This window comes from Ammospiza nelsoni, chromosome 8 (assembly GCF_027579445.1).
Source record: "Ammospiza nelsoni isolate bAmmNel1 chromosome 8, bAmmNel1.pri, whole genome shotgun sequence".
Classification (NCBI taxonomy): domain Eukaryota; kingdom Metazoa; phylum Chordata; class Aves; order Passeriformes; family Passerellidae; genus Ammospiza; species Ammospiza nelsoni.
The window spans coordinates 19,923,938-19,948,817 of NC_080640.1; the positions used below are offsets into that span (position 1 = coordinate 19,923,938).

General features: G+C 40.4%; 1 protein-coding gene across 6 annotated transcripts in view; it reads right to left on the reverse strand.

Moving 5' to 3' along the window:
- Positions 1-24,880, reverse strand: part of SORBS1 (sorbin and SH3 domain containing 1) — a 71,906-nt gene that overhangs the window by 19,727 nt on the left and 27,299 nt on the right. For 4 of the 6 annotated variants that reach the window (XM_059476956.1, XM_059476960.1, XM_059476958.1 and 1 more), the window contains exons 12-23: positions 24,198-24,261; positions 22,992-23,066; positions 22,607-22,669; positions 18,760-18,807; positions 18,522-18,645; positions 16,445-16,559; positions 13,159-13,242; positions 10,355-10,420; positions 9,678-9,779; positions 8,285-8,334; positions 5,347-5,522; positions 1,407-1,492 (exon numbers count right to left, since the gene is read on the reverse strand). In XM_059476956.1, coding sequence (XP_059332939.1) covers positions 1,407-1,492; positions 5,347-5,522; positions 8,285-8,334; positions 9,678-9,779; positions 10,355-10,420; positions 13,159-13,242; positions 16,445-16,559; positions 18,522-18,645; positions 18,760-18,807; positions 22,607-22,669; positions 22,992-23,066; positions 24,198-24,261 — 1,053 coding nt within the window. Of the gene's footprint in view, positions 1-1,406; positions 1,493-5,346; positions 5,523-8,284; positions 8,335-9,677; positions 9,780-10,354; positions 10,421-10,925; positions 10,941-13,158; positions 13,243-16,444; positions 16,560-18,521; positions 18,646-18,759; positions 18,808-22,606; positions 22,670-22,991; positions 23,067-24,197; positions 24,262-24,880 lie in introns of all 6 variants that reach the window. The other 2 variants (XM_059476955.1, XM_059476959.1) reach the window with 2 other exon arrangements.

A 24,880-nucleotide genomic window follows, 5' to 3' on the forward strand; every position in this document is an offset into this window, starting at 1 on the left:
AAACAATACCCTTTCATTTTACAAACACAGAAGGTACATCATCATTATGGCATAACTGAAATCTAGCTCATACAGAGGATCTGAGCCAAAGCTGATGGAAGTCAATGAGGAGTTTTTTCCAAGTTTTGGACAGGTCTTAAGAGCTTCTAAGAAGATTGCTGATAATGCAGAGACCTGATCCAAACCCCCTTCCACCAAAAAGAAGCATCTCTCATTGACTTCCAAGAGACCTGAATCAGCCCCATTGAGTTCTGAGGCACCAAATTCTCCTAAGCCTTGCAAAGAGCTTGGGAGGGTGTCTAACCACATTCAGGCTCTCCCATAGTTCTTCTGGGCTCATGTAACACACTTTGTAAAATGAAGTAAATAAACACCTAAAAATTATTTTGGATTTCTAGACTCTCTGGCACATTAAATGGAAACATGCATTCTTGTGCATCTGCACAGAAGGATTCTTCCACCTTCTGGGGCTGACTGTAGGCTGAAGAGTTCAGCTGTGTGCTAACTCATTTGAAACCAGAAGGTCTTACTGAATTCTGTAAGGTTTTTTACCTTACATGAGTTTGCATGCTGCATTTTGGAAGTGGGGGAATTACCAACTTTCACAGGAGAAGACAGAAAAAAACCATTTTTTTACACAGGAATTAAGAACAGATTTTACTGTATTTCAAAGCACATATAAACATTATCTGAACTCAGAAAGTTAACACTAAAAGCAAAACTTACCCCCCGCCCCCCACCAGCACGGGAAATTAGTTCCATCTTCCAGGAAAGCAAGCACTTTATAACTTCTTTAGCTCAGCTTAAATACACCCAGTGCTGAAAAGTCTGTGTGGCTTTCCTATTATTTCAGCTTGTCCCACTGTTACCCAGGCATTTCAAAAAGGACTGCTACATTCTGTTGACAACAACTTCAGACACCATAAAGAATTCTAGTTTGCACTGGGGGAAAACTTACGAATTTCTGATAGCTTAAAACATCTTACCCTCAAAACTTGAGGACCACCACAGGAATAATAGTGTTTTCACCAATTTGATTAATACTGACTCAAGTGGCTTGCATGAAGAGCAATTACAGATTACCAATCTTTTTCTGCAAGTACTAGGGTACTGCTCACATACATTTCCAAGCTTTTTATATTATTCAAAGCCTCTGTATGCAACTTTTTGCAATTGATAAGAACTATCAGGTTTATTTGAAACAAGCTGAATTGGACTATACAAATTACACAGCAAATCAGTGGCAGAGAGTATTGAAAGTAAAACACACTAGTTACTGCTTGTTACCCTAACTTCCAGGACACAGAGCCATGGACATACAAGCTATCCTTATGTAAGGCTGAATGCTGTATTTCTTGCATGTGAAGCTGCCACTGCTGTTATAAAGCCATAAAGGAGGGCATTACCTCTTTATCATCATACCGCCTGCGGAGGATTTCTTCTGGAGTTTCCATGTAATCAACTGGTGCAAAATGCCTTGGTGATTCTGAATCTACTTCAAAACAACATAAGGAAGTTAAAATACACATGGATTTATCTAGCATAACCAGAAAGGAAAAAAAGAAATATTTTTAAACAATTTTTTCCATTATGACAGTAAGGATTCTCAATTGCCATTGACCAAATTGCCAATCAGATGTTGATTATTTATCCATTTTCATTTTTTTCCCTTTTGGGCTGTACATGTGAACAAAGATCCAAGAACAGGGAGAAAATAATGATACAGGAAGGAGTAAAGACATAGAAGGACTTTGTGAAGAAAAGATTCACTGTCATCAAAGTATGATTTGGCACTTTACTGTTGATAAAAGTTTAATACACACACACACTCACACACACAACTAGACCTTGAGAAACTACTCCTTAAAGCAAATCATCTGGGTTTGGTTTATAATTCCCATGTGTGTAAATGATACAGGACTAGACATTATCTCATGTTGAGATTCTTGCATCCCCAGAGCTGTTTGAGAGATAAACTGAACCTGATGCGATTAGAAATGCAGTGGAAATTGTTTCTCAGAAGTGCAGCTGTTAACAAGCCCTGAACAAAACTGCTCAGCAAGACACGCAAAAGGACATTAGACACACTACGGGAGAAAATCAGAGAGTCAGGGAATGTAAAGGTGGGACATAAAAATGCAAGGGTTGTGGAAGAAAAGAGGAGAATGGAAGAAAGAAGACAGATAAAGGAACACCGGTAAAGAACACAAAAACCACCTCCTAGGTACGTCCCAAGTTCACTTTGCGGGTTGTTGTTTGTGTCCAGGCTGTGGTAGAGGGCATATGAAACAGGGTTCCCATTGTTTAAGGAGTCAGGAATGTCAGCCCGGCCCATGAAGCTATCCCGGCTAGATCCCATGGTGGGGAAGTAGCCAAGCCTCTCCACAATGTCAAAGGAGGACAGGCGCCGGGGAGCAAGAGGCCCGCTTCTGGAGCAAGGTTGGTGCTGGGAGTGGTGACTCTTGTTTCCTACACTCCCCTGCAGCTGTATGGGGTCGTCTGGGTTCTCAGGGCTGGGCACTGCCAGGCTTGTCAGGCAGTCTGGGGGTGGAGTTCTGCAGGATTTGTGTTGGAAGGGCTTTTTCAATCGGAATGGGAGCGGGCTCATTAGGTAGACATTTCTGGGGAGCATGTGCCTGTCCCCATAGACATCCCCTTTGGAATCAGGGTGCCTGGAGGCCTGCTGCTGTTCATGCCTTCGGATGGTAGTGAATCTGGTGTAGGAAGCTGGGCATGAGCCTTTGCATCTGTTGATTTTATGCTTCTGAGGCCCATTCAGGTTGCTGGAGCTGCTGCCACTGTCATTGGAGGCATTTGAGAGAAGATCTATCTCATCAGTGCAAGCTGAAAGTGTGTCCATGGGGATGACATCACTGACATCCGAAGCCGTGTCTTCCACATTGCTGCAGGAGTGGGAGGATTTATCTGCAAAGCTGGGAACATCCTTTTCTACTTGGTGTGCTTTTGACAAATCCAGAAGAATCTCTGCAGAGTACGCAGCACTCAGACAAGTTTTAGACTGAAGAGAAGTGGTGGGTTTGCTTTGCCCAATGGAAAAGTCAAGTGAGGGCATCGATCGGGATCTCTGGATCAGCTGCTCAAAGGCACTGATACGGGAGGAAACGGTGTCTTTGGGGATCTGCTCTGAATCCTCTCGACTAAGGCTGTGCTCCATCCTGTCCTTCGCTTCATTCTCAAACTGAGATGCAATATCTTTCACGCTGCAGGAGGAAACTGTGTCCAAATGGATCCTGGACCGGTTGATCTGGTGCATGTCTTTATAAAGTGTTGTAAACTCCACCCCACTCTTTCTGGAGGCAGCGAACAGGTAGCCTTTCCTAGAGTTGGTGCCATACTCCTGCAGGCTCATGGTACTGCCAGATTTAATGGCATACTCTTGCTTCGACTTCATCAAGATGTTTTCTATGCTTTCCCCCATGTCTACCATGAAAGCCTTTTTATTATCAAACAAGGCAGTGGAGCTACGAAGGTTTTCGCAGCTTTGAGCTTTCTCATGAGACAGCAAGATACCCGTCTTGTCCTGCACAAGAACAGCTGGAGCTGCTAGTTTGGGTTTGAATTTAGAAGGGAGGATTTCAGTAATGCAGGCTTTGGCAGCTGATAAAGGCTTCTTATGTTTACATGCGTGACCTAACATACCGGTATGACTAGCATTAAAGGTTCGGCTATTAACTGAAGAGGGTGCAGTCATATGAGCATTCCCACCTTTACGATCCACTGGTAAGCATGCAGAATAAAATAAATACAACCTGTTAGCTTAAGTGCTAGAAAGCTATTGAGAAAGGAGAAAGAACATGCTTGGATTTCATAAAATGCACCTTAAAGAAACAAAATTCCAAAACATAAAGAAAAGCAGGAAGAAACTGCAAAACAAGCCACACTTAGAGGAGTAGGTGAAGTGCTGTTAGGGTTTCTAAAATGAGAGGCTTGGCCAGAAGCAAATCTGGAGCACTTTTAAGGTACCCTCCTAAAAAGTGCAAAGCATCGTGAGCTTCCAGGGAAGCTGTGGCACCATGGAAAAGGACAGCTGAACTCTGGGCAGGATCAGGGTGTCAGCAAGAATGCAGAGACACTAACATTGCAAAAATGGCTTAATACCAAGCCTGTAATCACACCTACTATGGTCTTACCACAGTGCTTGCCAAACAGTTTATTCCTGGGAGGAAGAAAACAACCAGAGGCTGACTGTGCTAGCACAAGCACACCACATCAGCTGACCTCACCCAAGAGATGCTTACTTAGACATTCCCCATACTAGGAATAAGCTGAATGTCCTTCAGACAATGTGGTTGGCCATGGTTGCTTTAAAATTGAAGGGGTCAGATCAGGACATTGGGTTTTTTTGGGGTTTTTGGGGTCTTTTTTAATAGGATTCAGTCTGGTTTCAGCTTAGACTGCAGTTTTTAGGTCTGTTTCCGATTTGAGTTCAAATTCAAATGTCAAAATAACCATTCAGGTTCAATTGCAGTTTGGGGAACTGTTTGAACAGATTTTTTTGTTCAGATCCAGTTTGACTCCCTGCCCTACAGGCCTGACAAAATGCTGAAAAACAGCTGGGAGATGGAGACAGAGAGACCTTTTTGGTATGATGTACTATTTTTAGGGAGAGCAGTTCAGAAACCGAGCACATTCCTTCTCCAGTCCTCTCCCCATCTCACGCCATTTTTAGGTTGAAGTTGGCTCAGAGATACATTCCCCAGTACAATTCCCTGATGGGAGTCATGCTCTTCCTTGTCTCTTTTAGAGAGTCTGCAAGAGGGGGAGAGAAGAGGAGGAGATTGGTCTCTTCTGGCTCACATTCCTGGAGCCTGCAGGGCTGGTTCAGGCAGCAATTGCTGGTTCAGTGTCAGTGCATTCTCTGCACAGCCCTGGCAGGCAGGAGGCTGTGCAGAACAGGGCACCAGCTACACCAGGGTAGCCAGGCCAGCAGACTGGGGTGGCCTGCTGAGATACTGCTGTGGGAAGAACAGAAAAGCCAGGGAAGGGCTCTAGAATGGCAAGGCAGTGGGAGCAGATGGATAGCAAGGCCAGCCTAAGCAGCCTTGAGGAAGAACATGAGGGTGTGGGCTGTGGCTGAGGTGCTGAATGGAGGGAGCTGATCTCTCTTGAGAAGAGGAACCTGGATCAGTTAAAGGCATCATTAAAAATATTGGCCATTGTGGTCTGAGAGAAAAAAGGAGGGAACACTGGGGATGGCAAAGTGGAAGGATAGCATAAATCTCAACTGGTTTGAATAGTACTGTAAACCTTGCAACAGCTTGCCCATATCACCGGGCTTTTGACACTCTGCAGAATGGAGAAGAGGTTAGTGTTCCAACCACCCACCTTTTGTGGAAGCAGAACTCGAAGGGCGCTTGAGACCACTCAGCCCCTGGAATGGGATATCTCCACCTTCCAGCACACTCTTGTAAATCTGCCTTTCATTCTCCAAGGCAGTAGGGTCCCCCACAGCTAGCTCTGACTCCCTCTTCACTGCATGGTAGTTGGGTGAATAAGTGGAGCTGGAACACACAACAAAAAGGAAAGGGGCACCAGGAAATCACACCTGCTTGCTGAGAGCTTCATGTAAATTAAGAGATAACCACACTTGTGAACACAGAATAGACTGTGCATGAAGAACTGGTGCTGATGAAGAGGTTATGAATACACTGCAATAGTGTTCTGCCTTTGGCACTACCAAAGCATCCTCCACTTGAGGGAACTCTCCAGTCTTAGTCCCCCAGAAAACAGGCAGCAGGAAAGCACCCCTCTGTTTTACAGATGAGACAACAGTCACAGAACTGATGCATGATTTCTTTGTAGACACAATGAAATTCACTGGCTAGCTGGAAGTACACAAAACCTTCCAGCTTCCAGCTCTCTCTCCTTAAACACTAGCCATGCCTGTCCCATACTTACAAAGCTGCTCAGGTGGTCATCTCACCCAGTTCAGCCTCCCAGTCAACACTACAGCTCAAGATTCCCTGACCAGTTTCTGAAGCCTGTCAGTGAGGGACTATACAGAGAAGCAATAGTAAAGGGATAATTTTAATTGCCAGAGGAATTTCCAGATGCACACAATCCTGTTCAGCTTTGCCAGAGGCTTCCTCTACAGGGAATAAAAAATCCTGGACTTTAGGTCTGCCATGCATATATATAAACAGAATGATGTTAAAATTAGTACAATTTTAATTTCTTAGGTTTTTAAAGACTGGAAATTTATTGCAAATCCCTTTTTGTAGTCATGAACCTAAGCACAAGTATGCTCACACATCTGATTTCTAGATTTCCCTGTTTTCTCTCCAAAAGGATAACTAACAATGCTATGGTATAAACTGCCTTTCCAGGTGCAAAAAACTTACTAAGCAATCAAGCAGACTGTTTTCCTAAAAGCTAAGCTAAACTGATACCAGTTCTTGTGCTCAATCAGGCTCTTCAGAATAAGATGGACTCTCACACAAAGCTATTCTAAGGCCAAAGCATGACTGCTGGAAAATTTGAAAAAATAAAAATATACAGATTTTCCAATGAATAGAAATATTTGACATCCTAATGTCCAAGAGCGATTCAAATTTATGAGAACTTGGAAATGTTTGTCGTTATATCTGTTTGTTGTGGATAAATTTGTACATGTATCTGTTTAGTTTGGATAGATGCTGTACTTCTGGGGTAAAGAGAAAGCTTTAAACACATCAGAGGACTGGCTATGGAGGTGGAATTACACAATGTCTGGATCACAAAGATGACTTTAGTTTCCGGACAAGGAAAACCAGGTCATATGCAGTCTCATTAACTATTTTCTGGAGGAAAAGCTCATGAAAAGCACCGTGAAAAAGAAAAGGAATATTGTCAGTTTTTCAACCTAGATAATGCCCAAACAGACCCATAGCTACAAAGCTATTGTTTATCAGGGATATCTCTTTGATAAAGACTGCATCTCTTTGACAGGTAGCTGAGGAAGCCCAGCCAGTTGCTGCAGGGACTAATTACCCTGAGGTTAGTTGTTAGCCTAGTGGTTAAAAAACAAAGGGTTAAAACAATTGTCCTTTGGGACTAAACCTGGGGGAGATAGAGGAAGCATTTGGTGAATCTTTTTACTAGCTGCTCTCTTATTCAGGCCAGCAAGCAGTACTGTATTGGAGGCCAAGCGGCCTGCAAGGGCAGGGTAAAACGTGCAACTCCACTGGGCCTCACTCCTGTGCCCCATTCCCAGCACACTCAGCTTGCTTCCTCTCCACTGGCATTCCTGAATGCTTTGTGTGGCACAGATACTGCTGTCATGAACAGAAACCCTACCAGTTGCTTGCAAACATATATTTTTGCTAATCTCTGAGATTTGCATTTATTTTATTGCTCTCTTCCTACCAAAATGAAGCAGTTGCAGTGGTTGCGTGGGTTTCCCAGCAGAATGAACACAGACAGAAGGAAACTGTGTTGAAAGAAGTACAGGAGATCTCTAAGGCCCCCAGAGGGGCAGTGAACACACATGGTATTAATGGACATCTGGAGGAGAAACTGCCTTTTTTAACAAACCATCCTCATAGAGGGGATCACTGTGCCTATGGACATAGAGCATTCAGTACAATTACAAGGAGCAGTAGGTTCACAGTAGGGGCTGGCTCTGTGGCTCAAATAACTCAGGATAACTCAAGTAACTCAACACAGCTCAGCATTTTGCTCTGGATTTTGCATGTCTGTGCTCCTCTTCTAAAACAAACCAATTCCATGTACAACTCATTTACACAGAATATACTGTTCATTACATATTCTGCTGAAAAAGTAGTGCCCAATAGATCTTTGGGAAATATTGTTACTCCTACCAGTGTTCCCTTCCTGTAGGCTGGAAAATTACTGCCTTTCATCAATTGCATCCATCTGATCTGGTGCATGTAACATGGAATATCTAGCAGCAGGCAATCTATCACATGTGTAACAAACAATTTTTGTTTATTCAGTACTGTTACTTGCATGAATATACAGTCAATTTGCAAAATTCATCAGATGAAGTTAAAGGTCTGTTGATTTTTTTAAAGCCACTGCCTAGCACAATTAGCAAATCTTACTTAGACAATGCAATCAGTCATATAATCACTTCAAAACACATTCTGGATCAAAAAGCAGACAGGGTACCAGGACTCACCTAAAGCACACATATAATTCTTAAGGTACATGCATTTGACTATATCCATCCCCGAAAAAGCCAAAGCATTTCCAACATCCAACACCCTGTCCTACATGACCTCAGATTTTAAAAGAGACATCAACAAGCAATTGAAAAACTTACTAGGAAGAATGGTCTGTGGAAGTTTCCAGAGGAGTAACACCTGCTGTATTCTGCAAAAGTCCAAACAAAGGAGTCATTGATATGCACTCACACGTGAGGAGAAAGAAAAAGGCTTCAAAAAATGTTTCATCTATTACTTCAATATTAGCCTATAGGAGACATTGAGGTTTAAATTTAAATGCAATTTAAGCTGTCAATGTCTTGGCAGAAAAGCAACAATTTTCGTGAGTTCCTTCAGGGCAGTGACAGGTTTTTAGCACAGCCGATGCCTTTTCGCAGTGCCTATTCTTTTGTCTGCAAATGAGTCATTGTGAATAAAGCCAAAAGCAAGAAGAGATAACCAGCTGGGCCATGACCAGGAGACACATGCTCATAATTATTTCCCCAAGCTTTCCCCCAACCGGTCACTGCCCGCCTTTGCTTTAAAGGTGTATTACATTTCTGCAGCACAATACATTCCTCAGCGTTCAAAAAATATCAAAGCTCTAAAAAGAAAAGCGACGTTTCAGTTCAGTTTCCTTACTTAAGAGAAGCAATGCCAGCTGCACAGGTTCAATAGCAAAAGCCAGTTCTTAGCCGCTTGCTTTAAATCCATCTAACGCTTCTTAGACACGTTATTTAAAAATTGAAGGCAATTTTAGAAGCAATTCTCTATTTGGTGTCCCCTCATCTATGTGAGGGTTTCTATCTAGGAAGAAAAAGCAAATCTTGGGTTTGAAAAAGCAGCTTTTCCAAGTCCTGGTGAAATGCCGCAGCTTCAAAAAAAATCAGCAACAGAAAAAAAAGAAAAAAATGGCGTGTTACCAATTAATCTATCATTTCATGGTTCGAGTGCTGCAGACCCTCGAAGCAGCAGCAGCAGCTGACCTGCCCTAGAAGGCCACGGCAAGGTGCAGCATAAGGAAATTTGTGTAAAATCTCTCAGGAATATCCAAAATCTTGGGCAGGCGTGAGCTCCAAGCAGAGAGCGGGGCTTGTAAGAAGGGAGAGTAGATGGCAACATGCTTGAAAGGCACGAGATGATGACGTGACACGCCAACCAAGAATTTTAAGCTGATTGCTGCTGCTGCCTATTCATGTGAAAAATAGAGAGGGGTTTTTTTGCAGACACTGAACTCTAAACCTGAAATGGGGACTGGGATGGGGGTGGGGGCAGCTGAATGCAGACGTGGTGGTGGGGAGAGAGATGAAATCACTGTATCTGAAATGGATTTCAAGCTGGATTCTCAGCATCACATTCTATTATTTCTGACAGCAACACAGCAAGCCATGCAGTCAGAACGCTCAGAACCATTATTTATCCCAACCTCATTTAATAATCATCCAGCAGTGAATAGATTAGAGCAGAGAGTTTGGAAATGGGGATTGGCAGCATGAAAAGAATAGGAAATACCTTCTGTGGCTTTTTATGTGGTGCTTTATAAAGCTTCTCCATTTTTTCTAAATCTGCCTCTAACTCAGTCTGGTAGAGGTAGAGGTCTTTTTCTAGATCACTCTGGTTAAAGAAGGAGAAGAAGAATGGGAAAACAATGCTTAGGGTTAGGGGAAACCAAAGGAATGTTAATTTTGAAAAAAAAAAAAAGAGAGCCTTTTTAATCGAAAAAGAGGAAGGTGGTATGGACAATACACAGAAAATCACTAGCAACTAATCATGTTTCAATCATTATAGAGGAAATAGTTTTAGGCAATTAACATTAAAATCAAGAGATGCACAGGCCTGCTAGAATCTATTTCTACAAACCATAAAGTTATAAAACCCACCTGTAAAGAAAAAAAAAAGATACTGTAATAATACGCAATATGCTGTTAGTACAATTATCATTGCAAGTCAAGATAGCAAAACAACCACTCTAAATTATGGCTGATTATGATTTCAGAATTGTTTATTAAATCAATTTTCTAGCTACTTAATTGTTAGGCTAATGAGCTCAAGCCCAATTAAAAAAGAAAATCACTCACAAGCACACAAAACCCAAGCAATGCTACAAGAAAAAAAAAAGAAAAGAAAACCACATACACACATATATACGCGCTAGATGCTGTAGTGCAACGTACGTGAGACACAATTACCTTTCTATCCTCTCTAGTAAGGATAGAGCAATCTCCAGGAGTATAATCCCAAATCTTTTTTGGAGGCTGATGGAAAGCAGAGGAAGGAAATGAGGAAATGAAGATAAGGAAAGACATCACAGAGAATATGGAAATTGGATTAGAACAGAGGGGAAATACAATAGGGAATTTGCATCAACACTGAAAAAAAATTATGAAATAACAACAAACCACAACAGAGAAAGAGAAGAGAAAGAGGGATAAATCTGCTATAGCATAAATATCAGGAAATCATGGGGGGCAAAAGGGAACATACATGCAGTGTGGAAGGGGCTGTTTTCAGTAATGTTTTCAGAAATTTTTTTTGCAAGGTGCTCTAAGGGATTTTGGACTCTCTAGAGGGTGCCACAGCTGTTGGTTAAAGCATTCTTAACAAAAAAAAAAAACAAAACAAAATGGGGGTGAGAACCACAGAGTCATAAAAAGCATTTGTTTTGCTCATTCTTCTTTTCAAAAGGAAAGAGTAAACCAAGGGCCTTTGATCAAGAAAAGGGAAAATCTTTCTCATTTCCATCAGCGTATGAATACATACCATGTGAACAAATGGCTGATTTTCCCGTGGTGGCATTGTGGGGCAATGAGAATGCAGAATTGTTATTTTTTATTTCACTGGTTTGGGGGTTGTTTGTGGGGATTTTTGGTGGACAGAGTGGGATACGAGAAAGTTTGGGAACTAGCTATTTCCAATTCATCCTACAGCTGAAAGGGCTGATTTCAAAATGGATTTTTTCCTGTTTGGATGAACATATTAGTATCAGGCAGGATTATTCAGAGTAAAAGACTGGACTGGACTCCCATTACTGGAGTGAGAAAAGCTACAAAATGCATGTTCTTTAGGCTGTGGCAACGAAGCTCAGAAAAGGCTTGCCAGCTACAAAAGTCTGAGATGGCATCCTGAACTCGAGTGCCTGACACAGATGCACTGGTTCTGGAGTTCCACATTCAGGAACTGGCATAGCTCCTGCGGACCATGGCTGCACGGCTTCGGAACTGAAGCAAGTTCAAGGCAGGCCTTATAAGAGAGCAGCACTTGACAAAAGTGCCCTGAGCAAGGTGGGTAACTTGTCACCAGAACAGATGGTCTGCTGAACATGAGACAGATTGCCCTGAGATACCCTCTTCTGGAATAAGGCCAAGGCTGCATGACTAAAAGCACAAATCCACACTTCTAAAGAACAGGTATACCCCCACACGTAGCAAGGACCAAGGGCATAAATGCTTTTCTTTCTTTGGCACATTTTTCATTAACTCACACTAACTTAAAGGACCACAGAGATGACAAACTTTCACTCACTGCAAAAGCAGATGGCTATTAATTACATGGCAACAAAGATAAACAGGTTCCTTCTCACTGTGGAAACCTTAAACCATGACAAGTTGTGAGGAGTTAAATCCTTACATTGACAACACTTAGAAGTCTCATCAGGTGAGATTTATCTGACTTTTACTGCCAAAACATTAGGAGGTCTCAAACACTGCTGAAACTTCTTTAGCTTAGGATGGAAGGCCCATAGCTATAAAACATAGTTTTCTATGAAAGGCTGGACAACTTAACCACTACACATCCTTGCTTTCCAGCAAAAATTATACTAATTTTATGATGTGATCAGACTGAGCACACAACTCCAGGTAGCTACATTCTGTGCAGAGAAACTTTGCCACTTCTGCCAGAACAAAGCCTCGATTTAAAGGAAACCTGCTCTCTGGTGTCCATGTGCAGTTGCCTTTGAAGTCAGTACTGAACCTTAAAAAATACTTCTGTTTTGTTGTACACACATGGAAACTCATCAGCACTCAAAATTTGTGTGCATGGGCATTTGACTACTGACCTCAAGGGGAAAGGAGAAATGAGAAACCATCAGTATGTCTGAATATGTGTGAGAGGCTGGTAGTAACACTCTGGTGCAGTAAGAGTAGCTTATTAAATAATATTTAATAACTAAATGAATAGTGTTTAATCAGTAAGAACCAGGCCATAAAATGCTTTAAAGTCACATTTTTTCCCAGTAGCCATGACCACTGATGTGTTCCCTCCATCAAAATGTTCTTTGTTTGATTGAATAATTAAGCTTTGGTTCATCTTTTCCAGAGGGGAAATTAAGGCTTTTTTTTTTTTTTTTTTTGTCTCCACACATAGCAACACAGCTCTATTTGAGAAGAAAGAACACTGTTCTCAGACTCCTTTGTTTTCAGGGAGGCAAGGGCTGTTCAACACAGGCTAGTGCCCTAGTGCCCCCCATTTTATGCAATGGGCAGCTACATGCATAAGGAAATAAGCAGGAAACAAGGTCGTGATCTGTTTATGGAGAGCTGGAAATTACTGACCTACAGTTTACAAGCCAGGGACAGGAATAAATAACTCTCCTTGACTTAAAGTTATCTATCAGCTGTCCTAGATCTTGTTAGGCAGAAGGAGAATAAGGGCTTTGAATATGGCCTTTTAAGAATGAGAGCAGGGTATTATTTCTAACATTAACAACAAAAATGCAGTTTGAACTATGGTGTGGGGAAAAAGTATTACCTTGTTGATACATAGTGTTGGAAGGTGGGGAATGTTTGTAAATGGCTTCAAAACACTAAAAGTGGCCACAGAACAGCTGCTTTATGTTAGTACCAGGATGACATTATGTACAATCACATCTTTAAATGAGTAAGGCAGCTGTTTCAGATTTAGGGCCTAGGAAAGAGATGTGACAATCATAAAAAAAAAAAAATTAAAAAAAAGGCAGGTTGACTTCATTGGTCATTGCAACTATCAAACTTACCGGTTTCCCAAACTCCAATTCCGAAAAGAATTTATACCAAGGTTCATTCTTTAAATCTATCTCTTCTGGGCTTATATCCCGAGTCTAAAGGAATTGGTGATAGGGGAATGGAAGAAAGAGAAGGATAACATTATGCAAAGAATACACGGAAAGGGACTGTTAGAGATGCAGATCCCATGGCTTCCATTTTAAAATGTAGATATTAAGCCTTATAATTTGGTATTTCTATTGCATGTTTCTCATAAAGGCCATGAACTGCTTTGAAAACATCAGTTAAGCCCAATAGCATCATTGGGACCAACATGAATACGAATGAATTGCATTTTACAGGTCAGGAGACCCACAAAGAGAGAGAGATTATGCAGCTTGCCCAGAGTCACAGCGAGACTCAATGGAAGAGCAGAGAGTCCAGCAGTCTGTCAGTCCTACTGTCAGACACTTTAATCAAGTCAAAAGCTACATATACTTTATTATTATTATTTTAAAGCTTCATTTGGTTAAAAAAATAGAGACTCAGTAAGACCTGAATCAAATACTGCATCTTTAACAGCACATGAACATGTGAGAAACCCTGTTCTACACACCGCAAACAGAGTGGAAGGTGGTTTTCTAAATCATACGAGACACATGTCAGAGAGAGCGCACCCTAAGACCTCTGAAAGGATGGATAGAGCGACAATATTACATGTTTCTTCACAAATAAATGTTAGAATATCAGACAAAACTACAATGGAGGAAAATCAGACAGGACAGAAAACAGTACAGCTGAAAAGGAAATTCCCTTTCATTCATACCATCTGTCTTAATGAAACAAAAAAAAAACTGAAATAGTTGTAGCTGTTTGAAAACACTGCTGGTGAGGTAAGAGAATAAAAGTCCATTGCTAAAGCTTCTGAGGTACCACTCTCCAAAAGTGTGGGATAAAAGATATCTAGCTAATTCTTGCATTTCAGTATACCTAGTCAAAGACAGAGTGGATCTCGGTGCATTAAAAATATACACACATTATGTCTGCTGTGCAGGTAAGATCCCAAGTGCTCCATCACAAGGAAGAAGGAGCCCCACAGATGCACGTCCTCTTGGAAATAATTTTGTGATGGGGTTACTGAGGCAGTTGACAAAAGTGCTGGACTTGTATGTCCCAGATTCTGCCATAGCCATTAGCACCACAAAAAAAAAAGCTCTAGGAAAAGAGCTCAGGATTGATGCTGAATGAGAGGAAATGCAAGATAAATAGTTACATCGTGTTTAATGCCTGATGGCCTGGAGAATGATTTGGCTATTTCTTAAAGGCATAAAGGAATCAATACCTCTCTTTTTTATTTACTGCACTCCAGCTAAAAGCATTCATCTTATATAACTGTGTCTACATTAAAACAAAGCCCAGTGATATCAACAGCAGGCTATTCATTGCTCTGAAATGGTTTTGGATTGGGATTCTGATAGTCACAGCTGTGGGTGTGATTACCAGGTGATATTCACAAATCTCCTGCACCTGTCTGAAAGATGCAGTCACTAACCACTATGGTACTGCTATATTTAATGAGACTGATGGAGACTGTGAAGCTACTATTTCCAAGGCCTTCTTTCTTCTCTGGTCTATGGCTCCAAATTAAAGCTCATAAAATAACATTGGAAGTAACACAGCTATCACCTTCATCTTGGTTTTGGTGAGCTCTGTACATAAAATGTTTTTCAGTTATGCTGATGATGGATCTGCTTGTAGAACCATCAGTGTCTTTTAGACTCTGCTTCCACAGCTCAGTTCAGTACCTGATGAAGTCTGAACACGTAAACAGTGCCACTGGTGATGACAGACCTTTTGCAAATGCTTAAGTACACAGATGAAGCTGGCCTTTTGCCACAAGTTTTAATCTTGTCTGTTTACCGTGAGACAAAATTGATGTTTAAGTCAGCGGAAATCTGGCTCCAGGATGGACTGCAGGAATGGAGGTGTCATACCATGTTCAAACCACTCCTCACTGGCACTTCTCTAATGGGCTGAGCCAACACCCAGTGGTATCAAGAGGGAGCCATCCGCCGCCCATTGCAATAGGCACTGGGATCATGCTCCCATCAGGAGCAACTTTGTTGAAGTCAATGAAGGGACACAGGTGTGAAAAGAGGTTGGTTGCGGCATCTTCAAAAAGTGATGGACCTTGATTACACTTGGAAGGAAAAAAGAAAACCCACCAAAATACTAAGGAGAAGTATCAGGTCCCACATCAGACTTGATTGTTACATTTCTATTGATTTAAATTGCTATTCACTCTTGTGTAAAATCCTAGGCAGGTTTTTCAGGGGTATTCCTTTATCTATTCCATGCACGGATCAATGTCTGAGCTGTTAAGGTACAACTTACATGTTGGAAACTCACATGCAATTAGCAGTTCTAATTGAATCCTTCAAATTAATGTCTTTATAGAACAATTATATCTTTATGCACTATCTTTGTACACTACTAACAACATTCAGTATTTTCGAGCAGTTTCAGTGTCACACTTGCACCACAGAAGGACACCTTTAGTGATCTGTGCTGATTTATACTGGACTGGCTGACGAGGTTATCATCATCTCTCTGCCTGTTCCTTGTCAAGTATTCTCAACCAAGGCTGAAGAAAGAGACTTTTTTATGACCCTAGCTGTCACAATTCACAGCACTGCTTACTAATTCAGACTGAAATTGGAAACAGCTCACTTAATATGCCAGGTTACATTTCACCATCGCTGGAGAGCTCACATTGAGTCCTGCCACCTCTGTCAGAGAAGTGGTGAGATCCAGCTGAGGAAAAAAGCAGCCCAGGGAAAATGACCATATCCTAGTGTACCTCAGAGGCATCCACTGAGGCACACTAAAGGAGCTCTGAAAACTAGTTCAGTGCTTAAAGCATCAGAGGAACATAGAAACTGAACCTGCCTTCTCTGTTGCATAATGCCTTCAACCCTCCTGCATCAGCTAATGCTGTGCCCTAGAAAAAGTACAGCTGGCAAAACAGCTGCTGAACAGGTCACAGTGTCAAACATGGATTAAAAACTAGGGTTAGTGATCCATACTTAACATGGAAAACAACACGTCCAGAAGGAAAGAAGCCTCTCAATCCACCCTGGATCTTGCTTTAGAGAGAACAAAAATGTTAGGAAGTTATGCAGAACAGTTTCAAAAAACATCATACAAGCACTGCAATGTCAGCATAAGGAATCCCATCCAAATAGAACCACACAAGCATTTAGAGAGTATTTCATAATCACAGGATAAAGCCACAAACTAGGATAAATCAAACATTACCATCTTTTCGTTGTTCAGAACAGAGGACTTCCCAGGCTGATAGTCATAAATGCTCCTGGGTTCTGCACGGTATTTTCTGGTGTCCACCTTCTTGTCTGGAGGCTCCCAGTCAGTCCTGAGGAAAGAAAGATCAATTACCCAAAATACTGTGGTTTCTGTGGAGATAAACTGGTGCTTTACCCTAATAATTATGGTTTTATCAGGGTACTTTTAACCTAAGAAAAGAGACTGTTAAAAGAGGAACACTTCAGATAGGGCTCCAGACAGGTATTTCTTTATCTATCACAGGCAGTTGGAAATAGCTCAGCTGCTGAAACAACTGGTGTGGAGGGGAGTTATTCTAAGAACTTTCAGTAAACTTCCAGACTTCTAAATCTTTCCCCATTGGAAACACCTTAATGAGAGGCTTCAACTAAGATCACAAATATAAACATGTCCAAACTTTAGGCAGAACTCAGATTAAATTACTTTTCCTAAACTTCTGCCTTTTAGCCACATCACTGATTACCTGATTACCACTGCTCTGGATTCTGAGGGCACTCTGGATTCCAAGAGGAGGTTTTTTTCTAGACACATGAATGAATTATCTCAGGCTCTATTTTAATATGGCTAAGAACAGTCCATTGACTATCCAAACCACTATAATTTTGTGCAGTGCCTATACCAACACAGCCGAAACAACAACAGTCATAAAGCATTCAGGGTCCTTATGCTACAAGTTCCTGCTGGTCTCAAAATGGATATAATCAGACACCTAATGCAGAATATGATGACACCTAATGCAGAAAATGTTCTCCAAAAAGCTGAGCAATCAGCTCTTTTAGGATGATAAACTAATTCTGATTTTGCTCTTGGCATGCTGTCTTTGATTGGCAATGTGTATGTGGATTCATCTCACCCAGAATTCACCAAACAAAACTGAGGCATCTGTGCAAAACTGCTGCTCAAGGTTTCCTCTCCCTTACACTTCTGATCTGAGCTGCCTAAACTCTCTCCACTGGCTGAGAAGAGACAAAGACAACCCATTTAATATTTTTTCCTTTCTCAAGTAAGGCAAGATGACAGCCAAAATGATTGGCATACAAACAGTGCACAAATTTCAACAATGATGATATTTCCTGTCCAAACTAACTTGATTAATTAAAGACTCCAACCACAAAGAAAATTCTGGTGAGGCACTGGTTTGCTACTAGATAATAGGAAACATTAATTATGGTAATCCTTTCACTTGCAAGAGTTTTCTCAGAGGGCAAATACACTATATCTTCAATTCCTGCATAAGGAAGACACTTTCTATCAGTAAATTTTGTCTCCTAATCCAGTGACCTGAGATACTCACTAAAGCAGATATGTCAAATTACAGTTTGCTCATATGAGGCAGCAAATGAAAAACACTAAGAGCATGTAGAAGGTGGTAAAGGAGGGAAGAACAGTTCAAGAGCTGGGAAAGTTCAGCAGGACATAAAATATTCTTAGCTCATTCTGCTTTCCCTTCATTTGTACATGCATTCCTTACTGTTACAAAAAGGTTTGAAACACATGGTAATAACCAAAGCAAAAAACCAGGAGGGAAGTAATCCTGAAGATCAGAAATGACACTGCTGACTAGAACCTACTTCAGGTAAATTCATATGGCTAAGATTCCTCAGAGATGGAAAATGAAACTAAGTTTTTACCAAGACTCAATATAAATCCAAATTTTGCTTCTCCACAATTATCACTACTTGCTTGTATTCTGAGGTACCTTTACAGAGTCACACTGAGCCAAGAGTTTCCACTGTGCCTATGTGGTAGGCACTGTATAAGCATGACACCCAACTCTTGACCAAGACAGGAGACTGTGCAACAGGCTGTGTGATGCCTGATGGAAAAGACAGACAGAATGGGGGACTGGGTTGTGACAATGAAGGAGTCCACTACCACCTAGTAAAAGAATCAGAGTAAAAACTACATATCCTACTTCAAAAAAACTTTAATTGGAGCTGTCGATCTAAGGCTTCCACTTTTAACCCCTTCCCATCGACAGCTTTCAGATATTCTTCCAGAGCTGATCTATATAAGGCTTAGTTCAGATCACCTTTCTGGGCTTGATTTCAGTGATGAAGCACGGTTTGGCAGTGGCAAAGTGGCAGACCTCTTCACAACCTTCTCTGAATCTATATTGTCCATCTCACTCTTGGAGCGGGGAACTTGGGTTCTGCCTGTAGGAGAAATCACATAGAGGAATATTGGTGAACTGGATAGGAGGCCAATAAATACATGCTTTACATGCCCTTTCTTTTTGACAGATTAAACAAGAAATGTGAATTACTTACTGTCCTCAGAATAGGAATAACGTGGAGAGAATGAATCAGAATCTTCATCTGAAAGACAAAAGCATTTTGCAAATGAATCAAAAAAGTCCAAGAGAAAAAGCACCAGAGACCCTTTAATTTCTTCTACTAATGCATTCACCATAATTTCAGTGATATGCCCAATACTTACCACAGGGAGAGGATCCTAAAGAATAAAATTCCAATGAGGTTAAAATTGCATTTGAAAATAATTCCTAGATTAGATATAAATATTAATATACTATTTACACTAATACCTTTTTCCAGGCTCTCAAAGTACTTCAGAAAATAATCCCTTTTTATCATAAAACTCCTCTATAGCAAGGGCTATAGATCCACTTTATCAGAAGCTGAGAGATAAACAGAGGATCCAAAGGCCATGGTATGTGATTAAAACAACTCATTAAGTACTAAACACAATAATACAGCTGATGGGTCCTGCTGACAATCACATATGACTCTTGTATTTAGAGTATTCTGTATATTCAGAATATTCTGTGATACTGTGACTGCACCATTTGCATTGCCTTCCTTTGGATGCTGTTAGAGAGCATCCAAAGGAAGGCAATGAAGATGGTGAAGAGTCTAGAGGTGAAGCCACATGAGGAGCAGCTGAGGTCACTTGGTCTGTTCAGCCTGGACAAGAGGAGACTGAGGACAGACCTCACTGCAGTTACAGCTTCCTCTGAGGGGAAGAGAATGGGCAGACACTGATCTCTGCTCTGGGGTGACAGTGACAGGACCCAAGAGAATGGCCTGAAGTTGTCAGGGGAGGTTTAGGTTGGACACTAGGAAAAGGTTCTTCACCCAGAGGGTGATCGGGTGCTGGAACAGGGTCCCCAGCGAAGTTGTGACAGCACCAGCCTGACAGAGTTCAGAAAGTACTTGGACAATGCTTTCAGGAACATGGTGTGACTCTAAGGGGTGTCCTGTGCAGGGTCAGGAGTTGGGCTTTGATGATCCTTGAGGGTCCCTTCCAACTCAGAATATTCTGTGATTCTGTGACTGCGAAGAGAATTGTGAGCCAAAGTATTACTAATATCTCTGCAAAGAAACCACTCAATGTGACAGAGGAAAACACATAAAAACAAAGAAGATGAAGCTAGAAACAACTGGATTAAAAAAAACCCACAAACTTTAAAAAAAAGTGTTATGTGAAATTAGTTATGACAATCAACAGCTTGAAACAACTTCTAAATTTTCTCTCATGGAGGACATCAATCAGATACTACAGCCAATCTCATCTGCTGGAAAAAAACAATTTGGCTAACACAGCTGACCTGAAGTTGCACTCAAGCCTTCATTACGCCTTTCAGGAAGGCTCAGGGTAGTCTAAACCTCTAACCTATCTGCTTTAGTTCTCTCGGTGAATGAATTAGAAGGTTAAAGTTCCCAAAAAATGGTTATTGAGTCTTTGTATGCCCATCATAACCTTCAGGTTAAGAAGCCCAATTCCTATTTTTAAACCTTACTGACAAAAACCAAATATCCATATTACACTGAACTGTTGACAAAAATGACTTGTATTCTTAAATACAAGTATGATTTACTCAGACAAAAAAATATTTGGTAAATCACAAAACTCAGTAGCCCCTACAAGTACAGATAAACAAATGTCTAAAACAACTTTCACAGCTATTCACCTCTAATAATCTTCTTTAGTGCTGTTAATAAATAAAAGATAATTATACTTACTTACTTGAAGAGAAATATCAACATTCATTATAGCTTGTCATTCAAACAAGAAAAACCATACAATAAAAATTCACTTCAGATAATGGTTATTTTCCTATTTCTTATATTCTAATATCTACAATAATGAGGAGAATAGCTATGTTTTGTCTCTGAGTATCTTATGAAGAAGAGTGTCTACATTTATTTCCTTTTTATACAAGAAATACAGAAACAGAAATCTGGAGTGGTTTGATAACACTAAAGAGCAAATCAGAATTGAGCATTAAAATAACATCATCAGTTTCTCAAAGCTTCATTCTATCCATTCTCAAAGCAGGTTACCACAAGTTTGTAACTTCAAAATCTGATTCCTTTAAAGAAGAGAGGCTGTTTCCCTCTAGGTGGTAGAGAATCTGCAGGCTTGGACTTCATTTCATGGATTGGACATATTCTGTATGGTTTCAGAAATGCTGAATATATTTTTGAAGGGAGCCCAGATCTTGATACTTCTAGGAGGTCTTATGCCTCAATCCATTCTGACATTAATTGTATGAAAGTGACGCTCCAATTCACCTCTGTATAAACACTGCCACTGATTATGGATCTTTAAAGTGTTTTCTAAACATGAAACATGTCCTGCAACCCCTCCAACTCTTCTACATCATCAATTATTTTGTATTTCTTATCAAGAAAAGAATCCAAGCAAATATTAGAGAAATGTTTCCCAATATATTGAGAATAGAAATTAGTGTTTAGTGCAATAAAATTTCAACTATACAAACCAGCAAATTACTTTCAGATGCACATTTTTAGGTGCATAGGAAACATTTATGGGAGAACAGACTCTTTAATATATTGTCTAAATGGAGCTTGAAAACTTTGTTAGCCTAGAGGAGTAAAAAGGATTTTCAAACCTCATTATTCCTCATTAAGGAAATATTCTCTGTAAAATGCTTTCATCCATTAATTACTGAAACAGTGTTTCTCACACCCATACCCACATACCATTCTGCCAAGAGAAAATCACTTACCCTGCATTACAATTTGCAAGACAAGGCTCTTCACCTAATATATTTCACTAAGAAATTAAGTATCTTAGATACCTGTATGACACTTCATCCACATTCATTTTAACAGCAAAATACATCTTACATTTCCTTTCCTTCTTTGAGTATCTCAGCTCATACTGCATGCTTTCTTCTTACACTATACCCACCAGATGTTTAATACAAATATTGAATAAAATGGTTAATTAATAGTCTCACCAGGGTTGGCTTGAGGCACAGGCTAAGTAGGCAAGTTCCTAGATTGCAGGATCTAAACTGTCACCAAAGCACCAAGCCAACAAGGCTGTCACCAACAACTTCCCAATCAGGAAATGTCCGAACATCCAATGTCTGCAGCAGATTCCAGTGTTTCTCATATATAAATATTTTGCACAGTCACACAATTATCACTGCAACAGGTGCTGTTTCACCATCCCTGAAACATGCCTGCAAAGTATTCTGATTTGAATATGAACTTTAAAGGAATCTGCTGAGCACATGAAGAGATAAGGTAAAGACAGTGTTATTTCAAGTTGCAAGATGTGCTGATGAATCCAGACTCTGTCCTTGCCTAGATATGCCAAGTGCACCTAAGACCAGCCCTGAACCTATGCTATCAAGTTATTTTTATTTTAAAAGACTACACTAAGGGACTGATCCAAAACCCACTGAAGCAAGTAGCCTTTTTACTAATATGCTTCAGTGACATTCTGGGTCTGGCCCTAATACTATGTTAATGTTAAAAACCAAAAGCAAATAATGAATGAAATTTATTGATTTGGAAGGGGTGGGGGGAGAAATCTCAGTTAATCCCATCTTTACACATAAAGTCAGCAACCTAGACATGTTAAATAATCACTGCACACGCAACTGATAAGTACAGAAAACCAAGCAAACCCCGAGTTTGCAGCATTAGTCAAATACTAGTTACAAAGCCAGAGGAGCACTGCAAAGCCAAAAAGGCATCATACAGTCAAGGCAATGCCTAGAGTGCAGCAAATCATTATGAGGCAGCATAAAGCTCAGCAACTAGAAAAAACTCCAGGAAGAAAATAAATTGATAAGGCAGCATTTGTGCAGAAAAAATAGATATGGACCTTAATTATTACCTTCAGAGATAGGACTAGGAGTAGACGCAGGAAACTGGTATGTAGGAGAATAAGGATTGTCTTCTGCAGCAGAGAAAAGCAGTGGATTTTGAGAGTATCCACAGGGAAGTGGAAGTTCTGCTTCATTCCCCAACTTCTATCACCATATGATTTTATTCCCTACTTTAATAACACTAGGGTAAATGGTATCATATTTTAAAAGAGATTAATGGATTAGCAAAGATTTAGTTATTTTATGCATCACACAAGAAGGTATACTGGGAATAACTGAATTTCGAGGCAGTGTAACAGAAAACTAGAACCTGAATCTAGTTATTATTAGGGCACTATAGTACAGTTAACTCAAAGCACAAGACAACAGATACTCTGACTAAACTTCTGGTACCTTCAGTTTTTTGCTGGATTTCAGGAAGTTCAGGAAATGTGTAGGTAGGGCAATAAGGGTTTTCTTCAGGATTGTCTAAGGAGAGGAACATGATTTGCAAAAAAGAACAGAGAGGACAGGTTTTAAGGGGAAGAAGGGCGAGCCAAGAATCCATTCAAGCTGACTACAGTCCCTCTCATGCTGATGTTCTAGCATGACACAACCTAGAATGCCTCTTTGTTCATTGCTGCCTTGCATGTCTGGGCTTTGGGAGAGATCCTGGAAGCCAAGGGCACTGAACTCATTCTCCTCCATCTGAGCATGGGCTTTAGCTGACCTAAAGAACCTCTGTTAGGAGCAGCAGGATTAGGAAATAGTTCAACTCCTCCTCATCCCATCCACTGCAGCACAGCATTTATCTACGCATAAAGCTCATCAGGACAGCACCTGCAACAGCAAATACAGCTCCAGTTTTGCATGCTCTGCGTTTGGTTCCAGAAGCACAGATCTGAGCTGTGCTTGCCTGTGTGTCAGGCTGTTCAGAGGGGTCAGCTTGCAAGTGCTACTGCAGCCATTTCTCACACAGAAAAATGTGAATGTATCAGCAGTCAGGCATACAAGTGCCCCGAGGTGGGAATCCCCTGAGAGTTCACCACTGTGAAGTTTGTAAGGGCTCACCACAATTCTAGGTTTTCAAAGGAGAAAGATTAGGGTTTTGAAAAAGCAGAATTCAGATTCTAAACTCACCAATAATTAATGGAAACCCACTGGTTTCAGTGAACTTCAAATCCTGCTTTGTTGCACAGGTACTAAAGCTTGACAGTGTAAAAAGTTTCCTCTTATGCACAAAGAAGTTTCAGAGATAACATACTGTATTTTAAAAGTGTGTAGATTGGGTTAGCTGGTAAACTGGAGTTAAGGGATCTATTTTCCCTAAGTGTGTGGAATTATTATCAGCTTTTCTGGTCTCAAATAGTTTAGTTGATTTCATGAGGGCACTGCAGTTCACCTTTCAGAACAACTCAGACTTTTCTTTGGACTTCAATGTTCTCCTACCTTTGACTTCAAAGATTTCAAATACATTGGTTGAGTTCCGTGGTACAGAGCACACACTAACTAACATTAAATGCTTTTATTTAACATCCAGTAAAATTCTTCATATGGATGAAACAAAATGTCATCAAGGTGGTCTTTTAAAGTAAATAAAAACCATCTGTGCTACAGTACCTCTATTTAGTTTGTGGATCTGTTTGAACATCGTCTTGTACCAGTCCTTCGATCTGTCTGTATTCTGTTGGAAAAATAAATATACATAGAAATAATCAACAGTGACTGTACCAGCCTTTCAAAGTTATCACAAATCTTCCAGCAATGAAAAAAAATTACACTCTATGTGAAAGCTGCATCATATGAATATCCTGAAATATTAATTATTTCACTCAGATATATCATCTCATGTGACATTTCATTCAAGTAAGTAATAATGTAAGAGCTTTGCAGAGGCAGGTTGTATGAAATGTTTTGTATATTGATCTGGTTTGACACCCAAACAAACAACTTCCCTGTTTTAGTCATATATACCAATTTCCTAATTATTCAGGGGACAGTTAGAAACATTGAGCGTTTAAGTCATTCCAGAAACTACTTGTAAGAGTAGGTTAATTTTCCCCTGAACATTGAATGAATGTAATCACATTTAAAAGAGGTATCTGCCTCTAAGATGGCTAAATGAGACAAAACTCTCCTTCAGCTGCTAGGAAGGAAACAGAAGAGCAGAAAACATTATTATCATATATTATAAGAAACACTACTTTCTAATTTTCTTTTCCCTGAAGCAGCTGAAACAGGTCATAGATAGAAAATGGAATAATTCATCATAAATTATATTTGAATTAGAATTCTATCTTCCC